General features: G+C 37.3%; 1 protein-coding gene and 1 long non-coding RNA gene across 12 annotated transcripts in view; one reads left to right on the top strand and one right to left on the bottom strand.

Annotated features, from left to right (window-relative positions):
* The first annotated feature begins 32 nt into the window (after positions 1-32).
* LOC141370019 (uncharacterized) lies at positions 33-23309 on the top strand. 3 transcript variants are annotated; one of them, XR_012373683.1, is made up of 5 exons: positions 33-166; positions 4584-4719; positions 19745-19941; positions 22545-22624; positions 23184-23309. It is a non-coding gene; the product is annotated as an uncharacterized lncRNA (long non-coding RNA). The 3 variants fall into 3 exon arrangements; XR_012373684.1 differs by lacking the exons at positions 22545-22624; positions 23184-23309 and having other exon boundaries at positions 4587-4719; positions 19745-22492; XR_012373682.1 differs by lacking the exons at positions 22545-22624; positions 23184-23309 and having other exon boundaries at positions 19745-22492.
* The window catches only part of IQCH (IQ motif containing H), a 218485-nt gene continuing 211962 nt past the window's right edge, over positions 17373-23895 (bottom strand). For all 9 annotated transcript variants that reach the window (XM_025884587.2, XM_073877244.1, XM_073877245.1 and 6 more), the window contains 2 exons: positions 23155-23263; positions 17373-17875 (listed from right to left, as the gene is read on the bottom strand). In XM_025884587.2, the coding sequence (XP_025740372.1) occupies positions 17759-17875; positions 23155-23263 (226 nt within the window). In that variant the 3' untranslated portion in view covers positions 17373-17758. The remainder of the gene's footprint in view (positions 17876-23154; positions 23264-23895) is intronic.

Genomic DNA, 23895 nt, shown 5'->3' with positions numbered 1-23895 from the left:
CCCGGGGCGAGCAGCGGGGACGCCGAGTGGGTGCCGCGCCATGGCGCGAGAGCTCGCCGGGGCGCAGCGGCGCGTGCGCACGAAGGTCTCGCGGTCTCCCGTGGAGGGGGCCGAGGGGCGGGCGGAGGGACCGGCCGGGGGAGTGAGGGTCAGCGGCGCAGAGGAGGTAATTAAATCGTCACATGTGACCTCATGTAGGCGTTAACAACCCTGGGGCGCCGGGGGCCGGGGGCTGGGGTGGGGATTCGGGGGGTTTATCAGTAGGGGTGTGAGGAAAGTTAAGGCTTAAAATAAATAACCCCCGTAGTGAGTGGCAGAACTGACACCCAGATCTCTCTTCTAAGCCTTGGGCTCAAGTGAAATGCTTACATGGCGTTGCTGAGGAGACACTTGAGAAGGTGTCTTTGGGGAAGCGAGTTAAAAGCCGAGTCCACAGATTTGCACTGGCTGGTAAAGTCGGGAAGCACTTTTATGTTTAGGTCTTCTCTGTCATGTTCACCGTTTAGGGTAAGCCCCAGATAGTTAATAAAAAAAGTTTATAAATTTTAAAAACAAAATGAAATTTCAAAAATAAAAATGTCCCACATCTCTCCGCGCACTGCCCAGATGCGCACCTCTACCTCCTAAGCTCGGTGAATGTCAGACCAGGGGTCTTTTAGTTAGAAGCCTTTATAATCCTCAGCCACCCATTATCAGTCTGTTACTTTAGGAAAACCTTTTCTCAAACTTCATAGCCACTTGAGGTAATATTTTATCTACACCTGCTTTCTGAAGAAGCATTTCTTCTTATTTGTCCTAAACTTATCTTGTTTGGAGAAACCATACATAAATAAGATGATATGTCTGGAAAGCCTTATATGTAAATGAGATAATTATGCGTATCACATACCGACTTATTGTTGAAACTCGAGGGAGGGATGTAGGATAGTGGGCTAGTTTTTACATTTTCCAGTTTTTAATGACTCATTCAACAAACATTAAGTACCTGTTACCATGTGCCAAATTTTGAGGGGACTTGTAGTCCTGCAAATAATTTGGACTTTACCTTATAGGATTCCCTATTACATAAAAGTTTTTAAAAAGATTTTAGATGGAGGCATGATGTGGTTAGACTTGCAACAGAAATGGCTGAAGGGAGGCTAAGACAGGAGTCAGGGAGGCGATTGAGTACTGTAATTTTCAAATTAAATTTTGAGAAGTATTGGAGTCTTTTTCACGCAAAATCTATCGCAGAACCCCAACATACAAAGTAGATGAAAACTTGTGTTTTTTTATTAAACATTTATAAGTTCAAAATTTTAATATTAACTGTAGGTAATTTTTTTTTTTAAAGAGGCTGGTGTGTTTTTGTTTTTAGCAGACAAGGAATTTATCAGAAGGAAATTGGGTAGCTAAAGTAATAAATAGGAAGTTGGCAGAACCAAGCTCAGAAAATGGGAAGGAACCAAGGGAGTCTGTGGACGGCAGAGACCAACAGAAACTAGTCTGGTTAGGGTGCCATGATGGCCTCACTGTCACTGAAGTCTTGACTCTGCTCTTTATTGCTGGAAAACCTTCGAAGTTGGGGGTTATGGACAACAGTTGCAGTTAGGACAGCTACAAGCAGCCTCAGGACAGTTTCTCATCATTCTGTTTTTATTGTACACTATGAAGAATATCCTGATCCATCCAGAGAAGTAGATACAAATTAGAATGGTCTTAAAATGATTTACTTTGAAATCTTGGACATGTGCTTCAATTATAAAGATGGCAGGAGGAGATTAATTCTGAGATCTACACTCAGATGATTTAACCCCAAATTAACGTGTAGGCAGTTTGCAGTGTGTTAAATTTTGGCATTATATCCCTTGGCAGTATGAAAATCAATTTAAAAAAGTGAAATTTGAATCAAACATTTGTGGAACCTGAAGTATGTCTGAGAAACTCTAGGTTCTGTGGCATCTGTAAAGTAAAAACCACTGATAAAGAGAACCACATCTTTAGATTAGGTTTCACTGCATTCTCCCATGAAGGCTTGGGAAAAGGGCTAGGGAACTGAAGTATTTCTACTGGAAGATGCCCTCTTGGAAAAACCTTATCAGTGGAGAGGGTTTCCTTAATTCAAGGCTCCATGACTATCTCTCTCTGTCTTCTAAGGTAGGAAATTACTTCAAAGAAAGCAGATAGATAGTGGATCACACTCAGGTATTAAGGAGTGTTTGAATGAAATATTTTCTTAACCTAAAAATACAGAGCTGGAAGACATGACTTCTAGCTATCTCTTCTGACTTTAAGATTATACAGTGCCACCTCCATAATTGAAATAAGATCATTTCTCAAAAATCCACAACTCAGATCAGTTCCAATTCTTGATGGCTGTGAAACAAAGGGGCTTAGAAATTGGCATTCAAAAGCATAAGTCAATGTTTAAAAAACATTGTGTCCAATAATTAAGAATTAATGCCATAAACACATAAACACTTAGTTTTACACAAAACATGGAGAAATGGCATACCCCTTTAGAAGGAACCCCTTAAAAATAACTATGAAGAGTGATGCTGTGTATAGCATTTAGCTTGTGTATGGATATGATGTTACTCCTAGAAAGAAGGGATTTAGCCTTGTTTTTGTCTTAAAGGCACCTAGGATGCTATAGGTGTTCAGAACATGCTAAGAATTAGTTCTTGGGGCACCTGGGTGGCTCAGTCGGTTAAGCATCTGCCTTCTGCTCAGGTCATAATCTCAGGGTCCTGGGATGGATCCCAGGCTCAGCCGGGAGTCTGCTTGTCTCCTTCTCCCTCTGCCCTTCCCCCTGCCCCTGCTCCTGCTCTCTCTCTCATAAATATATAAAATCTTTTAAAAAATGAGTTCTTCAAAATGGATAAATTGGAATATATTAAAATTAAGAATTTCAGTTCATTAAAAGGCACTACTAAGAGAATCGAAAAGAAATCCATAGTGTGGGAGAAGTATTTGCAATACCTATCTCTGACAAAGCACTTGGTATTTAGAACAAATCATTTAAAAAAAGACAGTCCAGTAGAAAGATGGACAAAATATTTGAATGGACTCTTCACAAAGGAATATCCAGATGTCCAATAAACATGGGAAAAATTGCTTATTTCAATAATCATCCAAAAAATGGAAATTAAAGCCACAATGCAGTACCATTACACACCCACAAGTAGCCGAAGTAGAAGAGATGGAAAGTTCTAAATGTTGGTGAGGATATGCAGCAGTTAGAACTTTTATATACTGCTGGTAACCAATTTGGAAAAAATTTTGGCAGTAATATATCTAGGCAGTATATATTCAGCTGCATATGTAATGTATGTAATGTTATGACCAGCCATGCCACTCTTGGATATATATTTGTATTAGTAAGGCTGCAATAATAAAATACTACAGACTGGCTGCCTAAACAACAGAAATTTGTTATTCATGGTTCTGGAGACTGGGAAGTCTAAGATCAGGGTGCTGGCTGATTAGGTTCTTCTTGGAGAGAGTTCTCTTCCTGGCTTATAGCTCCTTCTTAGTATATCCTCTCATGGCAGACAGAGCTAATTCTGGTGTCTGCCTTTTTCTCTTCTGACAAGAGCACCAGCCCTATCAGATTAGGGTCCCACTCTTATGACTTCTTTTAACTTTTATCACTTCCTCAGGGACCCTATCTCCAACTACTGTCACATTGGGTGTTAGGGCTTCAATATGTGAATATTGAGGGGATGCAAACATTCAGTTAACAATGCCCCACAGAAATTGTGTGCACATATTCTCCAAAAGACATGTAGTAGAATATTCATAACACTATTCATATTTGTGATATTCAACCTGGAAATTACATGCCTGTCAATAATAGAGTAGATAAACAAATTGTGGCATTCACTTGATGGAATACTATATAACAATGAGAAGGAATGATTCATAATTGCACACAGCAACCATGAAGCTCATGAACATAAGGAAGAGTGAAAGAAGTCAGACCCTAAAGTACTTATAATATGATTTCATTTCCATGAGTTATAAAACTGGCCAAAATTCATCTTTGCTGTTAGAAGGCAGGGTAGTGATCACCCTTACAGGGATGGAGATCTAGGGGAGCCAGGGACTAGGAGTATGAGGGGACATCTTAGGGACTGGATTATTCTCTTCTTTTGTTCATATATTTCTATAGTTCTTTTTAAGACTCTTTTTTTTAAAGATTTTATTTATTTATTTGAGAGAGAGCAAGAGAGGGAGAGAGAGAGCATGAGCAGGGGGGAGGTGCAGAGGGAAAAGCAGACTCCCGGACTATTAGGGATTCCCACATGAGGCTTGATCCCAGGATGCTGGGATCATAACCTGAGCCAAAGGCAGACATTTTACTGGCTGAGCTACCCAGGTGCCCCAAGACGTTTTTTCTTAGAGTAATTTTAGGCTCACAGAAAAATTAAGAGGAAGGTAAAGAGATTTCTCATATATCCTCTGCCCCACACATGCATAGCCTTCCCCATTATCAACATCCCCACCAGTGTGATAGATTTGTTATGACTGATGAACCTGTGATTGATCTGGTCCCTAGTTAAATGGCTGTAGTCAATTTGTGAAAAAAAATTTCTTTTAAGTAGGTTCCACGCCCAGCATGGAGCCCAATACAGAGCTTGAACTCATGACACTGAGATCAGGACCTGAGCTGAGATCAAGATTCAGACGCTTAAGCAACCCAGGTGCCCCGAAAATTCTTCTAACTGAACATGTATGGTATGTGCATTTTCCTGTATGTATATTATACTTCAATTAAAGCTTGAAAAAGAATGAATTCTACAGATAGTGTTACATATTAACACATCCTATTATCAGTGTTTATTAAGAAATACATATAGAGAACATATATGGTGGGTATGACCCAAATGTGACCTTGTACATATATAGAATATTTATTCTCACATTGTTTTTTAGAACCTTGCTGTGAGATTATGATTTACTCATATATTTCTAATGGTGTGATTTAAACGAAAGTAAAGTAGACATGTAGATATTAATTCACTGCTATTCTCAGAGGGAGAACTATAGGCAAGATAGTGGGTGCATATGTCAGCCAGTTAGTAAAAGATAAAGGAATTATGAAAAAGGGATATAAATGTTTACATTTAGGATTTCATTGACAAATTCCACTTTGAGGCTTAAGGACTTTTGGTTCAAGGAAAGAAGGACTGTGGAGATGATGCTGCCCTGATTCATATTCCAGTGTGCTTTGGAACTTAAAAACAGATACCCCCAGAGAGCCACTGACCAGGCTCTCCTAGGAACCCAAATCTCCTTAATGGCTCAGCGCCCTCTAAGCCAAGCTCAGCACCAGAGGAGGTGGCTTGAGTTGCCCCTACAGCTGGATGGATGCTCATTAATTCTCCCCACTCCCATTAGTGGTGAACTTTGCTTGCTGCTCCATTCCTGTATCCTTGTGTCTGCCCTGGCAAGGACAGTATACATTGGCTTTATGCAAAATTATCCTCATGGAGGTACTGAGTTATGGCAGAAGTCATTAGGAAAGGAAAGAACTGCTGTATACTTACCTAGATCTTGAGTCCTGTGGAAAACTGATTGATGTTCTGAAAGCCTCCAAGGAGTTGGCTGGCAGCTGGGGCTGCTGTTACAAAGAGTGGCAGGAAGCATTACCCTGGTAAAACATGTTACTGTGAACACAGAGGGTAGAGAGATCTCATCTAAACTGTATGTTGTGTCTAAACTACTCTCAAGCTCTCCCCCCACTGGAATGCAAACTTCCTAAGGCCAGGGACTTATGCCTGTTTTGTTAACCTTTGTGATTCTAGCACCTAGGACAGTGCTTGCAATATGGTAGGTACTCAACATCTTGAAAAAATGGAAAAAAAAAAAAAGTGAGCAAAGTGAATACAATTAGTATGTTTGAGGGATGTTAGAGAAAAATTGTAATATGTAGGGTAAGTGGTTTTAATTTAATTACAATTTTAATTTTGGTAGTTAGAGAAATTAAACTATAGAGTAGGTAAGAAACTTAGCCAAGATCATATACTAGAATCAAGAATCAAAATTCTTACCTTCCAAATTTCTGTGAGCTTTTCATTAGGAAACATTTCTATTTCCTTCTCCTGCTGTGGATGCTAGAATCCAGTGGCAGGGAGACATATTTGTGACTTTTTGAAACCAGATAGTGATTTATGCTAATAGAGAACACAATCCATTTTATGGGCGTGTTTCCAATATTGCAAATCCTATCTAGTCAGTTTGGGGAAGCATTTGAAAACATGGCCCAATAAATTTACCTTGTCATATGGGTCATAGTTATGGTCCCAGCCTTGTAAAATGAGCTTTGTTTTACTCACAGATACATGCATGAAAAGCATATGACATTTTTTTTAACACAAGTCATATCTTCATACTGAATTCCAAAGATGTTTTGGCTTTATTGCTGATCTTCATTCGACAGTGGCTTTTAGCACTTCAGCTGAAGTCTTTATGCCCCCCTCCCCAGTCTCTCTGTCAAGTAGTTAATGATCTATAAACAAATACTGAGATGCCCTAAGGGGGCTCTCCATTTAAAGGGGCCTTGAATCATTTGATAATAGAAATACAGTAGTCCACCCACTGATTTATGATTTGTCAGTTTAGATTTTTGAAGTGATGTTCCACTGATATTTCAGATGGGAGAAGTTTTTAATTTTCTGTGCAATTAACATTAAATTTTAATCCAATTTTTCCTTTCAGGAGAAAACTTCAAAAATGTTAATTTACATTTGCAGTTTCCATTGTGTGAAATACTTTTTTATTTGTGTGTGCTTATGTGTGTACATTTCAGTTCCGTAAGCTAAAAGTGGCTGCAGAGGGTAATAATACCAGCATAATGGTATCTACCAGTTCCTGAGTGTTTCTTCCTGCTAGGTAGTTTACATCTATTTTCTCATTTAAACAACACTCCAAAGCAGGGCTTCATTTACCTCAGTTTCAAGCTGAGAAAACTGAATATCAGAAGTTAGAGAAGTTAAGATAGTTAACTGCAGTCACAGAGCAGGCAGGTGATTCAGCTGGGATTTGAACCTTTATTGACGGTATGCAAAATCTCATGCTTTGAACATAGTTACAGAGAGTCAGGTGATGCCAGACTCAGCGTAAATGTTGCTGACACAAGTGAACATCCCTTAGATGTTGCATTATCAGGAAATCGCATTGTGCCAAAATATGGCCCTTCTAGCCTAGAAGTCTATCTGCCTCAAAGGAAATTTGGGGGCTTACATGATGACTCCAAAAAAGATAAAAAGGTTTTCAAAACTAGATCACTTTGCAAAATTTGTTGTAAAACAACTATTTCTATGTATATTGAAAATACTTCTAAAATATCTTGAAAATTTAAAACCCGCCAGGACGTTTGGGCACCATCAACAAAGATCCCAACTCTAAGCCAGTTATCGGGCTCTGAAAATTGGGTTTTATTTGGGGACCATGAGTAAAGCATATATGGAAATGTGTTGAACTGTTTTTTACAACTTCTTGGTTAGTCTAAAATTTTATTCGAATTAAAAAGTTTAGTTTTAAAAACTTTGCATCTGGCCATAATTTGGGTGGGTATGAGTAATAACACCACTATGCATAATAGGCACATTTAGTCCAAGCCAGCATTTCAGTGAACCACAACCTGTGGTTCAGCTTTTTTTTTTTAATTCCTTGTTGCTGTTTCTAATAAAGCAAGATGTTAAAGCTAACTACATGCTCTATTAATTATATGAAGGTGAACTTGAGTCATATTTGTTACTGAAGATGATTAATAATTACCAGCTCTGCACACGTTTCTGGTGCATTTCAGTAAATAAACAGGGTACATTGTTGGGTAGTAATTGATTAATTAGCACATTCATCCTACACAGCTCAGTGGTCTAAGGATGCTGAGTTTGAGATATTGCTCATAATTATTACAAGAAACAAATCTGTTCCATTTTTCAGTTTATTCTTCTGTATGCTAAGATTTTTTTTTTTCTAAATCGAATGTTTAATGGTTCAAAACCTTATAGGTTTTATTCAGATAAATCAACTCATGAAGAATTGCTAGTCATAATCTCCAGAATCTTGTTTTTGTGTGAACTAGGGTGAAAACTTTTACAAGGCTAATGTTAACATTAGATCTTGCTGTTAAACTGGATCAAATACTGTAAATATAGGGCACTTCCCCACCATGCAGGAAATGCTCATTGGGCACCTATGCGCAACAGGGGCACTGGAATCTCATTTGCTTCCCAACCACATCAAATAAGCTCAGGATTGCAAGTGTCATCAGGTTGGCACTTCGCAGCACCAAGCAAATATACTGTGTAATCTTCAGAGAAGTATAACAGCATGTATTGTTTGCTGATTTAACTACGCAGTAATTTAGGATTCTTTTCCCCCCTAATTTATTGAGCCAGCATGTAGTTGAGAGAGCTTTGGATGGGGAGTCAGGAGTCCTGGGTTCTGTTTTATCTGTATTCATTCTTGAAGAAGCTGTGTGGTTCTGGGCACATCACTACTCCCTTCTCTAAGCATGGATCACTCATCTATAAAATGACAGTGTCAACCAGGGACGATGAGGTACATGAGGAGCCTAAGCTGCAGAGAAAGAGAAAGCTAGGTTTGAGTCTGGACTCCCTGTTATGGGTTTTATTATTTTAGGAAAATTATTCATTTAACCTCTTTGAATTTCTGCTCTGTTTACTTTGAGTTTTTTGTAAGGATCAAGTGAGATATGAAAATAGTTTATAAACTATAAAGTACCTCTGAATATACAGCATTGTAAATATTATTGATAACTGTCTTACCCCATTGACCTTAATATGTATTTGAAGGATGCATCAGAGTGCCCATGTACTGGCCTAACAATAGGGGTTATTGACATCCTTTATGCCTTTATTAAAATCACATTGGATAAGAATTTCTGGTATGTCTTCATAGTTTATTGCTAAATGAAAAATACAGTCTGCAAAACAGTATGTCTGGTATAATCCTATTAAAAATTATACATACAAAGATAAAAGACTATATAATAGGAACTCAATATATATTTGATAAAGAAACAAATACAATATATGTATGAACTGAGCATCTCTTACTGGTGATAAGTGTATTGTTCTAGGAGTACACTTACAATCCATTTGGTGAGACAGATAATAAAAAATAAACCTATGTTGTAACACCACATACGGTTAAGTGCTCTAAAGAAAAATAAAGCAGAGTAAGAGGATAGAGAGTAAGGATGGGTGCTGCATTAGGGAGGGTCTCCCTGGTCTAGTGACAGTTGAGCAAAGACTGAATACAGTGAGTAAGTAAACCAGGCAGACTTCTGGGAGAAGAGTGTGCCAGGCAGAAGGCATGGCAAATCCAGAGGCCCTAGGTAGGAATAATAGTAGATGTCCCCCCAGATTTAACAGTAGTTCTCTCTGGGTGAAATAATTGTTGATTTTTTAAAAAAGATTTTATTTTTAAGTAATCTCACAACCCCGAGATCAGGAGTCGCATACTGTAACGACTGAGCCAGCCAGGCGACCCCCCTGCCACTTTTTTAAAAGTTTATTTTTAAATTTCTTCCCTGCACATTCCTGTTTTTCAAAAGTTTTTGTTTTTTTAAATTATTTGTTTAAGAAGCCATGTGATATTTGCTTTTTTATCGTGAGCATATGTTTCTGTAATTAGAAAAATTTAAAAACTCTATAGGTACCCTGAAAGACAAAGTCATCTTAAGAAAAATGTTTATAAGTAGTTTCCAAACCTTACATCATCTGTAAGGTTTTGTTTTCATGGTTTTGGTACCAAGAATCTAAGTTGTTAGTGAGAATAATGGAAGCAGGTGAACTTTATTTATTTTAAAGATTTATTTTAGCAATAACAACCAATGTGGGCTTCATAAAGGGAGAGATAATCATCATACTCTCAGTTCCTCGTTCTTGCTCTTCTGTGTGGATGGCAGAACACTTCCTGGGAAGCCTGACCTAACCACTTATAGACATGGCCCAGGAAACAGTGCATTTTAGGAGGTCTTTAAAATATGGGATTAAAGGTGCCAGGTAAAATTAGTTTCAGGGTTTTATGTCTCATTTATGCAGTTCACCAGGGACTACATCTGCTCTACAGCAAAATGGAGTGTGGCAAAATACATCATCCATCTCTTTCTGAGTCCAGGTACAAATTAAAGAAAAGCTCAGAGACTGTACTCCAACTCTCCATAATATCCCTGCAAAGCAGATGTAAAAAGGAGATATGCTTTGGGCTTACAGAAACAAAAATGCACATTTGAAGCTTTGATTCTCATTTCTGTCCCATCTATTTGCACCAAGATCCTCTAGTACAGAAGGTATACATTAAATCAGTTTGGATAAAATGCTTTCAAAATAAAATGTGTCCATTACTATACATTGAGAAGCAATATTGGAGAGAGTGCAAACAAAAACCCAAAGAATGAAAGACATGATCCCAGTCTAAAGGATATATTTGGCTTGCTATTGTCTTTAGTCTAAATAATTCCTTCTGAGAGAAAACTGTTTGCATCTCAAACTATCATAAAATTATAAAACATTTGTAACTATTTAAAATCACAGCCATTTTGGATAGTAAATAGGGAAACATAAGAGGCTGTACAAAGTTATAAAATATTGGGCGCCTGGCTGGCTCAGTTGGTTAAGCGACTGCCTTCGGCTCAGTTCATGATCCTGGAGTCCCGGGATTGAGTCCCACATCGGGCTCCCTCCTCAGCAGGGAGTCTGTTTCTCCCTCTGACCCTCTGACCCTCTTCCCTCTCGTGCTCTCTATCTCTCATTCTCTCTCTCTCAAATAAATAAATAAAATCTTTAAAAAAAAAAACAACAAAGTTATAAAATATTATCCATGATTTCCAGTAAATGGAAGAAGAAAGCTAGAACAAGTCACCTCCTTGTGTGGTATATATGTGGTTTTGCCCTTTTGATACTTTGATGATGCTTGGCATAGAATTCTTAGAGTTGGCAAGAAGTTTAAATACCAGTTCAACTTTATTTTATATATAAAAATAGGACTAGAGAGAAGTTACTTGTCCATTAAGGAAAATGCTGGAACTAAAACCCATTAAGACTTTTAAATCTGGGGCCCCTGGGTGGCTCAGTCATTAGGCGTCTGCCTTCGGCTCAGTTCATGATCCCAGGGACCTGGGATCGAACCTTGCATTGGGCTCCCTGCTCCATGGGGAGCCTGCTTCTCCCTCTCTCCCTGCTTGTGTTCCTTCTCTCGCTGTCTCTCTGTCTCTGTCCAATAAATAAAATCTTAAAAAAAAAGAAAAACTTTTAAATCTAAAGCAAATGGTGTGTGTGTGTGTGTGTGTGTGTGTTCGTTCCATACCCGTTTAGAAAAACTGCAAATGCCACCTGATCACTATATGTCCCTCCAAATATTTGTAGGTAAACAGAAGCATTTACCCTTTCATGCATCTCTGTTTGCATGAGCAGATACGGCACTAAAGTCTTAATCTGGTGTGAATTCTCGAATATTCAGACTAAGGGTATTAAGCTTAGAATGAAACTTGCAATCATGATGCTAGGGAACATGCCATTACTATTTGGAGACAGCTTTGGGAGCTTTGAGGAGGGAGATAGTTACGACATTTCCACTCCATGTCCCTAAGTTCATTATCACTTTTGATAGCAGAACTTATAATGAAGACCTTCATATATTTTTCTTTCCCACACTCCCCCAAATTAAATTTTTGTTTCATTTGCTCCATTAATTGAAAACAGGTTCATTATAAAATAGAAAATACAGAGAGAAGAAAACTCTATCATTAAGAAGTAGCCACTGTTAACATTTCGGGGGGTATCTTTAGAGTTGTGTGTGTGTATGTGTATGTGTGTGCACATGCACGCACATTTATGTACATATTTTTAAAAAGTTATAACTGGAGTCCTAGTCTTCATGCTGTTTTTTTTTTTTTAAGATTTTATTTATTTACTTGAGAGAGAATGAGAGAGAGAGAGAGAGCATGAGAGGGGGGAGGGTCAGAGGGAGAAGCAGACTCCCCGCTAAGCAGGGAGTCCGATGTGGGACTCGATCCCGGGACTCCAGGATCATGACCTGAGCCGAAGGCAGTCGCTTAACCAACTGAGCCACCCAGGCGCCCCTCTTCATGCTGTTTTAAAATGTGCTTCTTGGGGGCACCTGCGTAGTTCAGTCAGTTGGGTGTCTCACTCTTGATTTTGGCTCAGGTCATGATCTCAGGGTGGTGAGGTCAAGCCCCACATCAGGCTCTGTGCTCAGTGCAGAGTCTGTCCTTCTCCAGATGCTTCTCCCCTCCTTCACTCCCCCTTTCTGTTTTTCTCTAAAATACATAAAATCTTGGAAAGAGAAAAAAATAAAATATGCTTCTTAATAATTAAATGTCATTTCATTTTCTTATAGTCTCCTAATTTCATGATTTTTTAAAAAAGCTTTTTGAGGTATAATTGACCTTCAAACAGTGCACATATTTAAGGTGTATAGTTTGATAAGTTTTGACATATGTATACATCCAAGAAACCATTTTCACAATCAACATAGTGGAGCTATCCATCACCCCCAGAATTTTCCTTCTACTCCTTTGTAATCTTCCTGTTCCTCCTCACCACCTGGCCCCCAGCTTCCCACCCCTAGGCAACCACTGATTTGCCTTTTGTCACTATAGTTTGTATTTTTAGAATGTTATATAAATGGATATGTACTCTTTTTTGTTTGGATTTTTTCATTCAGCACAATTATATTAAGATTCATTCCTGTCTTTGATTTTATCAACAACTTGTTCCTTTTTATTGCTGAGTAGTATTCCATTGTAAGGATGTCCCATAATTTATGCATCTACATGTTGGTGGACATTTGGGTTGTTTCCAATTGGGGCCTATTACGAATAAATTTGTTATGAAGATTCATGTACAAGTCTTTGAATGGACATATACTTTTTTCTCTCTTGGGTAAATAAATGCCTAGGAGTGGAATGGCTATATCATACAGTAGTTATAGTAACCTGTGATTTTCTAAATGGCTATATAGAGGTCTTTATATAGCTATTCCATAATTTTCTTATTTTAATTTTTTTTTGAGAGAGAGTGCATGTGTGCACGTGTGCAAGGAGGGGTAGGGATGAGGGGAGGTGCAGAGGGAGAGGGAGAGAGAGAATCTTTAGCAGGCTCCATGCCCAGTGTGGAGCTTGACTCGGGGCTCGGTCTCATGACCCTGAAATCATGACCTGAACCAAAATTAAGGGTCAGATGCTTAACCAACTGAGCCACCCAGGTACCCCCTGTAATTTTTAAGTAATACCTTATTGTTAAATGTTTAAGCCTTTCTGATTTTTCATTGTTGTTGCAAATGAACCTAGTGTTTTGGCTTCAAAATGTGGCTATGGATATTCAACTTAAAAAAAAGATGAGTAGAAAGACATTGTAAAGGGAACCTGGAAGTCATGTGTTGTTAGATCATTTTAAATTTTTCAATGATTGCAAAATAAGTATTTTGTGTCCTCTGCTGGGAAGCAAAGCAGCATGAATCTTTAAATGAACCAGAATTTGAATTTGAATTTGAAGTTATTTTACAACCAATGGAAGTTCTGCTGTTTTGTTGTTAAGTTTATGGGACCATGATTTTATTGTAACATTCCTTGTGAGGAGACTGCAATAAATTTGGGTGTGGCCTTGCTTTCTGAGAGCTATAATTAGCTATCTAGTATACTTTATAACATTTTGTTAAATAAAAAAATTCTTAAAATGTATTTTACTTATTTTTCTCTCTTACATACATGTATATGATATATATGGTAGCTACTGTAGGGGTAAAACAAAATGTTTACAGAATGGCAAAGAAATGCTTGGGAAGAAAAACCAATGTCAAACCCCCCCCCCAAAGCCAAAATGCTATTTTACGCATAGATGCCAAAGCTATATTTTTCTGTGCTATGTTTAGGTTCTTCTTAAAACCAAACAAAAGTTGTTTCTACCAACAGATTTTTAAACAGCAGGGACATGCTTATTATTTACTGTTTTGGTATCTTTCCCTCATTTACATAAATACCCCAGCAACCAGCAGTTTAAAACTAATAAAAGCCAGGGTCCTCCATCAAGTGCAATAAAGTTTCACAACCATGAGTTAGACTGTTAGAGTGAAAAATAAACCTATATATGTGGTTATGAAGGGTTTTTTTTTTTTTTTGGAAAGTGTATAATCACATTTCAAAGTTAGAACTTCCATTTGAAGTAGCAGTGCAATAATAATACTTAAACATTTATGTAGAAAGCTTCTTCTTGGAAACGCTCTCCCAACATTGGCCAATTAATCTCTACTGCTTCCCCAAGGAGCAGGTATTACTATCTGTCATTTTTCTAGTTAGAAAATTGAGGAAGGTATGATCAGCCCAGAAAGAGTGAGGGCTGGGGAGACAAGTTTTTGGCCCTTATTATTCTGTGACTCTTTGGGATGCAGCTCCTAATAGAATGCATCCGGTTTCTGTTCCACTTTGATAAAATCATCAGTAAAACAAAAATATACATGGTAGTTCAATCTACCTCAGGCTTATAGATACAGCCCTTACCCTCCTGAGGCTCACCTTTTGGAAAGAATGGGATACAGAAAGGGTTTGGAAGATCCACAGCACATTTCATCTGCATTTGCAATGGACTGGACCAAACTTTTTCCAGGGAGAAAAACAGTTATATGCTTCCCCCAGCCACAACTTCCATCCTCCCATTATCTTAGCAATTTATAGTTTTCCAGATAAGATTTACTATGATCAGTACATTTAAAGAGCCGAACAAATCTGTTATGCACATTGAAGCCAGAGGAACAGTAAAAGGAAACTAGTGAACATTTACATTTTTGGAAACATATGTATGCTTGAGAAATTCTGAAAGATAAACATTTAAATATTAAAATATTTATTACCTTCCCCATAGGGACAGTATTGGGAATTAATGAGATAACAAATGTAAAGTGCTTTGAGCTCTTTAGAAGAAAGGTGCCAGATGCATACAAATGATTATTAATTGTTAAAGCTATCAGATGGTTACTAATATATTACTTATGATAAAATACATATTTTTATACCTGAAAAATAGGATGCTTGCAATTCTTAGGATGATATAGCTGAAATAATGCTCCATCTTTTCCCAAGTTACTCTGTCTTGTTGGAAGTCCTTTCTTAATCCTTTCCCAGTTTCTTGACTTTATACCCTTTTTCAAACAAACTACGGGGCTTGACTTCCCAGCTTCCAAACTTCCCTGCACCTTCCCATTGTCAGTCCTCCACCAAAGTCTTACAGATCCAGCACCATGGGAGAATTCCACGGACACCACATTCTCTTCTCCTGATTTCTTTGATTACATAATTGTGATGCCTCATGATACTGTCAGTTGTGCAAGTTGATTTTATTAGCAGGAAGCATAAGTGAAACTGTCTCTTAAGCAACACTAGAATTTGTTATAAAAAAGTGCAAGTCTCTTGTGTGATCGGGGACAAGTGGAATCTGAACTTTCTACTTTACACAACATGCTAGGATTTGTGATAAAAGAGCAAAGCCCCAATTTCATTTGGTCTTGAGACATACACTGAGATACCTCCACTAAATCTTAGTGTCCCGTATGTAAAATGGGACATCGGGTTGTTGGACAGGTGCAATAAAATAATGTAGATAAAGCTTCTATTACGGTATATACTTAGCCCATAAGAAGTGTTCATTAAAGGTCAATATAAGTAGATTACAGAAGATAAATAAGTAATAGCCATATGTCATTGAATATCACCTATTTGGTTTCTTTAAAATCAATATAAAATGGGTAATATGTAAAGGGACATCCTGTTATCGACAAATATTTCATTTTCCTATTTAGAATGGTAAAAGCTCAAATTTTGTTTAGGATACTTTATACATTGTACACATATATGTGATTTTTTTTCAAACTTACCTTAGTTTACCAGTAGCACAGTATCTTTGCTACATATATGTGCTAAAAGATAATGGACTATGCTTCTTTTCAGATGTTCTGTAATTAAAACATTTCACTAATTTAATCTGGTCCTCTGGCTTCTTCCACTTAATTACTTGAAGTGATTGTTTTATTATACCAAATTTTTTCCTTTCATTTTGAAGCTGTAGGTTTTTAGGTAGAGAACCTTACTCCCAATTGTTTTCTGAATCTGAATATAAGGCCTCAATTTGGAAACAGGCATTCTGTGGTGTTTGCTAATGAGAGATGCAAAGAAGGAAAGTGCATTGTTTGAGAAAACCAATCATGGTGGGTTAAAAAAAAACAAAAGGTACAGGAGAGTGAACTCATTTTACAATTGCCAGCAGCTTGAGGCTCGAAAGTGCTAATCAAAATGCACATACAAAACTTCCCTGACAGATTTAACAGTTTTGTACTGTTAAGGGGGTTCTCACCATGTGAAAGATGCACCGCTGTGCTGAACAAAACAGAGACAGTTTTCTTTTAAAGTCCAGAGCAGATGAGAGCCATAAGGAGACAGAGGGTTTCATTTACTCTCAGGACACGATTGTGCCAGTGAACTAATGAGTCTCTTGGACCTTATGTTGCTCTGGCTTCAATTGAGGCGAGACTCTAATGGGCATGTAGTACTTCCTATCCGTCAAGTGTCTGGACAATGGGCCCCTCATATGGATTAGAATGATCTGGCAAGAAAAAGAGGTCATCGTTGTACCTAGCACAGGCAGGAAACCTGGCTAATTAATGTATTTCCAACTATAGCAAAACAAAAGCTGACACAAAAATGTTGACTTTATTGCAGGAACTCTTAGCTTGTGGCTGAGGCACTGTTAAAAATTATTGAAATTCCATACATAAAACCATACTCTTAGTTTCCCCAACACATTCAAATATTTTTAAAGATACAAAGGTTATTCTTTAAAACAACTATGTGATTTTGGTGTCCTGACTTGCATATTTCACCCTTCTGTAAAGCTGGATGATTCTGAAATATTTTGAACAATTGAGAAGCGAATGCCAAGAGTTAGTGTCAGTGCTGCATAATTTTAACAATTTGTACTTTAAAAGGTACTGTTGAATTATGATTGTAAAAATCCTACTGCCATGTTAAATGGAGAATTTGAGATTACAAATGTTTATTCAAGCTAGAGGCTCGAGTTACGCTATATATTAAACTAAGAGCAGATACTGCCACCTAGATAAATTCTGATGCTTTGGTTAACTAGATGTTGGCTTACCTTACTTTTTGAGAAATGGCAACAACAAACAATATTGGCTTGGGACAAAAAAAAAATGCAATGAATGATAAAGGGTCACTTTAAAAATCCATGTAAATGTAATTTTCTTGGGGAAAAGAAGACCCGTTTTGCCAAATAGCAATGATTAAGCCTTTATTCCATTTCTTAAATGCAGAAGACCAGTAACTCTTAGAAATAGGTGGAGAAAACTTCATAAGGTATAAACAAAAGCTCCATAATCCTGAAATTCATAAAGAGGTGGGTACAGAAGTGATATCAGTAAGACTTGTAACTTTCTTGTTAGATTATTTCTTCCTGAGTTCTGGAAGAAGAAGCGATTGTTCGACACTCTCAAGTAAAGGCACAAATAGGTTTTAATTTAATAAGCAACATAAGATCACTTAATAAATATTTTTTTAAAAAAGAGCATTACATTATAATCTGTTTTGATACACCTTCTAGCAAACAAAGCAAACTAACTCCACTCCCCACTTTTATTCTTAACAGCAAGAAGAATGTTGCCTTTTTTTGACTCCAGATTAGAATCCAAAATCAGCAGTGTATTCCAGGAACATTCATTTATCAGGTTTAGAGAGGTTTTTATCATCTTTGAACTGTTTTAGCTCTTCTTCAAATCTTATTTTGTTTTCCTCTGTTACTCCTAGAATGGCTTCAATGTCGTCAATGGCCGTCTATAAATGAACAATAAAAATAATATTCATTACTTAAAGACCTCTTACAACTCTTTCCCCCACCCCAATTATTTGCTCCGTTTTGGGGTTGAGTATAATTTAGACCAGTTAAACTCAAGGCGTGTTTTGCCAGCTAACACCCATCTACACATTGTGTTATCAGTCCTGAAATGAGTAAAAAAATTGAGAGTAAGAACTTGGAAACCTTTATAGAAATTTTTATGGCTGCTAAGTCAAGTGAAAAAAATGGGCTTCTATTTTATATGTCTTTAATTTTTTTCATTTCATTTTTCTAGTAATTCATTTTTGTTGTATTTTACAAAAGTACTGATCCATGATAGGTTGGAAAAAAACAAAACTTCACTACAGATAATTTGAGAAGCACTGATCTAGTCATCCTAAAATGAGGGCTAGTAGGCTGATGGGAGTATTGACTTCCATTGGTTTTTCCACTGGGCAGAAAAATGGCACCTTTCCCTTTTATTTTATTTAGCTATTTTTTTATTGAGGTAGTCTTCACATACCTTAAAATTCACCCTTACAAAGAGTTCAATTCAGTGGTTTTTAGTATATTCGTAAGAAACTGTCATTACTATGTAATTCCAAAATATTTTCATCACCCCAAATAGAAACTCTATGCCCATTAGCTGCCTTTCCTCATTTTCCCCCTCCCCTAACTCCTGACAACTGCTAATCTACTCTCTCTCTCTATGGATTTGCCTACTTTGGACATTTAATATAAAAGGAATCATACAATATGTGGCCTTTTGTGTCTGTCCTCCTTAACATAATGTTTTCAAGGTTCATTTGTGTTGTAGCATGGATCAGAACTACATTTCTTTTTTATGTCTGAATAATATTCCATTTTATCTATTATCTATTTTTACTTTGGTTGTTTACACTTTAGGTATCATGTCTAAGAAGGCATTGCCACAAGGTCATGAAGATTTATTTATATCTGTGTTTTCTTCTAAGAGTTTTATAGTTGTAGCTCTTACATTTAGGTCTTTGATCCATTTTTATTTGGTTTTTATATATGCTGTGGAGTAGAGGTACAACTTCATTCATTTGTATGGGGATATTTGTTTTCTCCAGCACCATTTGTTAAAAAGACAATTTTTTTTTCCATCAAATTGTTCTGGCATGCTTGTTGAAAATCAATTGACTATAAATGTATGGGTTTATTTTGGACTCTCAATTTTATTCCATTGATCTATGTCTATTCTTATGCCAATACCATGCTGTCTTGATGACTGTAGTTTTGTAGTTAAGTTTCATTTATTTATTTTTTTAAAGATTTTATTTATTTATTTTAGAGATAGAGAGACAGAGAGCACGAGCCGGAGGGAGGAGCAGAGGGAGAGGGATAAGCAGACTCTGTGCCGTGTGTGGAGCCCAAAAGGGGTCAAACCCACGACCCTGAGATCCTGACCTGAGATGAAATCAAGATCAGATGCTTAACTGACTGAGCCACCGAGACACCCCACTGTAGTTAAGTTTTAAAGTTGAGAAGCATAATTCTGTTCTTTTTTAGTTTTGTTCTTTTTTAGTATTATTTAGATTATTCTGGATCCTTTGCATTTCCACAGGAGTTTTAGGATCATCTTGTAAATTTCTGCAATAAAGCCAGCTAGAATGCTGATAGGAATTGGTGTTGAATCCATAGATCAATCTGGGGAGTATTATTGCCGTCTAACAATATTAAGTCTTGCATTCCATTTATTTAGATCTTCTTTCTTTTATGATGGACAGATCTTGTGCTTCTATTAAATTTATTCCTAAGTATTTTTATTCTTTTTAATGCTATTATAAATGGAATTTTTAAAAACATTTAAAAATTTTAAATTTTAAAAAATATTTATTTTTTAGGATTTTATTTATTTACTTGAGAGAGAGAGAAAGCATGAGAGAAGACGTGAGAAGGAGCAAGAGCGCAAGCAGGTGGGAGGGGCAGAGGGAGAAGCAGACTCCTCGCCGAGCAGGGAGCACAACGTGGGACTCCATCCCAGGACCCTGGGATCATGACCTGAACCGAAGGCAATCACTTAACCGACTGAGCCACCCAGGTGCCCCCCAACAATTTATTTTTGGATCGTTCATTGGTAGTGTATAGAAATACGATGTTTCTATATTGATCTTGGGTCTTGCAACCTTTCTCAACTCGTTTATTAGCTCTAACAGGCTCTTTCTGGGGTCTTTAGGATTTCCTAAATACAAGATCATGTTATTTGTGAATAGAGATAGTTTTACTTCTTTCTTTCCAATCTGGATGCCTTTTTATTTCTTTTTCTTGCTGAATTGCTCTGGCTAGAACCTCCAGTACAGTGATGAATAGAAGCGGTGAGAGCAGACATCCTTGTCTTGCTGCTGATCTTAGGGGGAAAGCTTTCAGTCTTGCACCATGAACTATGATGTTAGCTATGGGTTTTTGTTAATGCCCTTAACAGGTTGAGGAATTCTATTCTATTCCTAGGTTGAGTGTTTTTAGGAAATGGTGTTAGATTTTGTTAAATGCTTTATCTGCACCACCTTCCATTTTTATTGTCTTCATAAATCCTTCTTTACAAATTGAAAATACTTACTAGAATGTCACTAGGGTGGTAGACAGAAAATATTACTAAAAATGAATCTGGGGGCGCCTGGGTGGATATAATTCAGTCCATAGCACCATTTGATTTTGGTTATTAGTTATATTTGGATAGACTAAACTGATCATGTACATATAGCTCAGAATTTTGCACATCACAGTAACTGATGAAATTATGCTAGCTGACAGTAACTTAGAATATAAATGAAGAGATAGATCCTTTAGGACCAGTGAAAATCAGTGCAATACTGGGCCTGTTTTTCATTGAGTCTTCTTAGTCCTGTTGTAGGAAAAGCAATGGTCATTCTTCCAACTCATAAAATCACATTGAAGAGGAAAGCATTATCATTATTATTACTGTTACTAGAGAGACCAGGCCCTAGTGCAAGGAAAATACATTTAAAATTTACATTTTTTACAACAAGCTTTTGTTGGGCTTTCCACATAAGAGAAAGATCACATGTGGTTCCATTTGAGTCATTTGTGTTACCTGACCTATTCAAACATGATGAAGGCCCATGCGGGGAATCAGATGCAGATTTCGGTGATCAATACCAAGTGTTCACAAAAACAGATGCAATGATCAATGGAACAGAATAGAAAACCCAGAAATGGACCCACAACTATATGGTCATCTAATCTTCAACAAAGCAGGAAAGAATATCCAATGGGAAAAAGACAGTCTCTTCAACAAATTGTGTTGGGAATACTGGACAGCAACATGCAGAAGAATGAAACTGGACCATTTTCTTACACCATACACACAAAAAAAATCCAAAATGGATGAAAGGCCTAAATGTGAGACAGGAAACCATCAGAATCGTAGAGGAGAACACAGGCAGCAACCTCTTTGACCTCAGCCATAGCATCGTCTTACTAGACATGTCATCAGAGGCAAGGGAAACAAAGGCAAAAATGAACTATTGGGACTTGATCAAGATAAAAAACTTCTGCACAGTGACGGAAACAATCAACAGAAGTAAAAGACAACCTATGGAATGGGAGAAGATAGTTGCAAATGACATATCTGATAAAGGGCTAGTATCCAAAATCTATAAAGAACTTGTCAAACCCAACACCCAAAAAAATAAATAATCCAGTTAAGAAATGAGCAGAAGACATGAACAGACATTTTTCCAAAGAAAACATCCAGATGACTAACAGACACATGAAAAGATGTTCAACATCACTCATCATCAGGGAAATACAAATCAAAACCACAATGAGATACCACCTCACACCTGTTAGAATGGCTAAAATTAACAACATAGGAAACAACAGATGTTGGTGAGGATGGGGAACCCTCTAACACTGTTGATGGGAATGCAAATTGGTGTAGCCACCCTGGAAAATAGTATGGAGTTTCCTCAAAAAGTTAAAAATAGAACTACTCTGTGATCCAGCAATTGTACTACTAGGTGTTTACCCAAAGGATACAAAAATACTGGTTCAAAGGGGCACATGCACCCTGATGTTTATAGCAGCATTATCAACAATAGCCAAATTATGGAAAGAGCCCAGATGTCCATCAACAGATGAATGGATAAAGAAGATGTGGTTTATATATATACAATGGAATATTACTCAGCCGTCAAAAAGAAATCTTGCCATTTGTAATGACATGGTTGGAGCTAGAGTGTATTATGCTAAGTGAAATAAGTCAGTCAGAGACAAATACCATATGATTTCACTCATATGTGGAATTTAAGAAACAAGATAGATGAACATATGGGAAGGGGCACAAAAAAGAGAGAGAGAGGGAGAGAGGGAAGCAAACCATAAGAGACTCTTAACTGATAGAGAACAAACTGAAGGTCGATGGAGGGAGGTGGGTGGGGGATGGGCTAGATGAGTAATGGGTATTAAGGAGGGCATTTGTTGTGTGATGAGCACTGGGTGTTATATGTAAGTGATGAATCACTAAATTCTATACCTGAAGCCAATTTTACACTATATGTTAACTAGAATTTAAATAAAAAATTGAAATTAAATACCAAGTGTTCATCTCTGTTTGGCCTGTGTTTCAAAAACTCTTGTGTGGATCTTGCTCCTGTTTCCTTGCTCTTGTTCATATTTCTACAGTTTGGAGACTTCTGATCAATTACATACAACTGGCTTTCATGGACCAACATCTTTAAAGGCCATTTGGAAGCTTCAAACAGGTTAGTGATGAAATTTCTGCCCCACTTTGGAGAAACAGGGTGGGGTACATGGCCCATGTATACGCTGAGGGCTTTTTCTGTTTCTCTCTACTATACATTATCCTTCCTGGGGCCTCAGAACTCCTCTGGTTCTAGAAACAAGGCTTCCCCAGGAATCCTTGGCCAGACACTGCATTATCTGAAATGAGAGTAGGTTACATTCAAGATTTTCGGTGGTGACAGTCTCTGTTTTGGTTTCATTGTGACACTTCAGCTTCACCTCTGATCTCAGAGAGCCGTGTTGTCTTGTAAACTGGGTTTGAAAATGGCAGCAACTTAAAACAGGTCTATATTTCAAAGAAAAAATTTCAAACTATTAAATTTAACTAACAGGTTCAGTGGGAACCTTATAATATTGACCCTGTACATTATAAAATATGTATTGCTTCACAATAAAAAAAATGGTTTAGCACTTGTTTACAATACAGCATGAGGTATTTTCAGTCCTTGTATAGAAATTAACCAGAATCGTTAGTTAATTAACACCTCACCTTAAAATTGGTCTCGCCTTGCATATTAGGTGCTGATATTTCTTGATGGATGATGAAGAGATTTCGAGCAAAGGTCATGAGGACCCCCTGGAGATCTTCACCGATTGTTCTGTTAATGATATCCAAACAAATGAGTTTACCAACGATTCCCCTCATGCTTAAAAACAATCACCCTCTCATTTGTGCCTGTCTGGTGGTGGAATTTAATGAGTATTTTCAATCTCACAAGGTGGCAATCTTCAGGGAGATAGGAAAGATGAGGCTCCATTTCAACTTGTCAACAAAGAGGATTTGTGTAATAAATATTTTTTATTAATCAACTTAGGAGAATGTAAGAATAGCTTCAGTCATTCCTAGCAAAAGGCTACCACTGAGCTAGGACGGTAGTATTAGTTCATTTAAAAAATTGTTGAAATCAGCTTATAAGAGAATTGTTGCTAAATATAATTCATACCTAACAATTTCCTTGCCTACAGAGATATTTGCACCTCAGTATTCTGGAGACTGGGGCTTATTTTCTATTTCAGGTATACAAGCAATTCCTGCTATTTATGAGTATGCTCCATCCATGTTCCTAGGAGAATGTGTCCCATTCCTGAACAGCCAGCTTTATAAAGCTTTATAAAGCTGAACACACACTTGAAGGTTTCAGAGACAACAATGTGGCCAGTGAACATTCCCAAACAACTAGGTTGTTTTAAGTTTTAGCTTTGCAAAACTTTGCAAAACTGCAGTTTATCT

The sequence above is a fragment of the Callorhinus ursinus genome, unplaced genomic scaffold (genome assembly GCF_003265705.2).
Source record: "Callorhinus ursinus isolate GAN/ISIS: 27379988/994484 unplaced genomic scaffold, GSC_fseal_2.0 scaffold25, whole genome shotgun sequence".
Classification (NCBI taxonomy): domain Eukaryota; kingdom Metazoa; phylum Chordata; class Mammalia; order Carnivora; family Otariidae; genus Callorhinus; species Callorhinus ursinus.
Note: the sequence above shows the minus strand (reverse complement) of the source record. Positions and strands in the feature narration are given on the sequence as shown.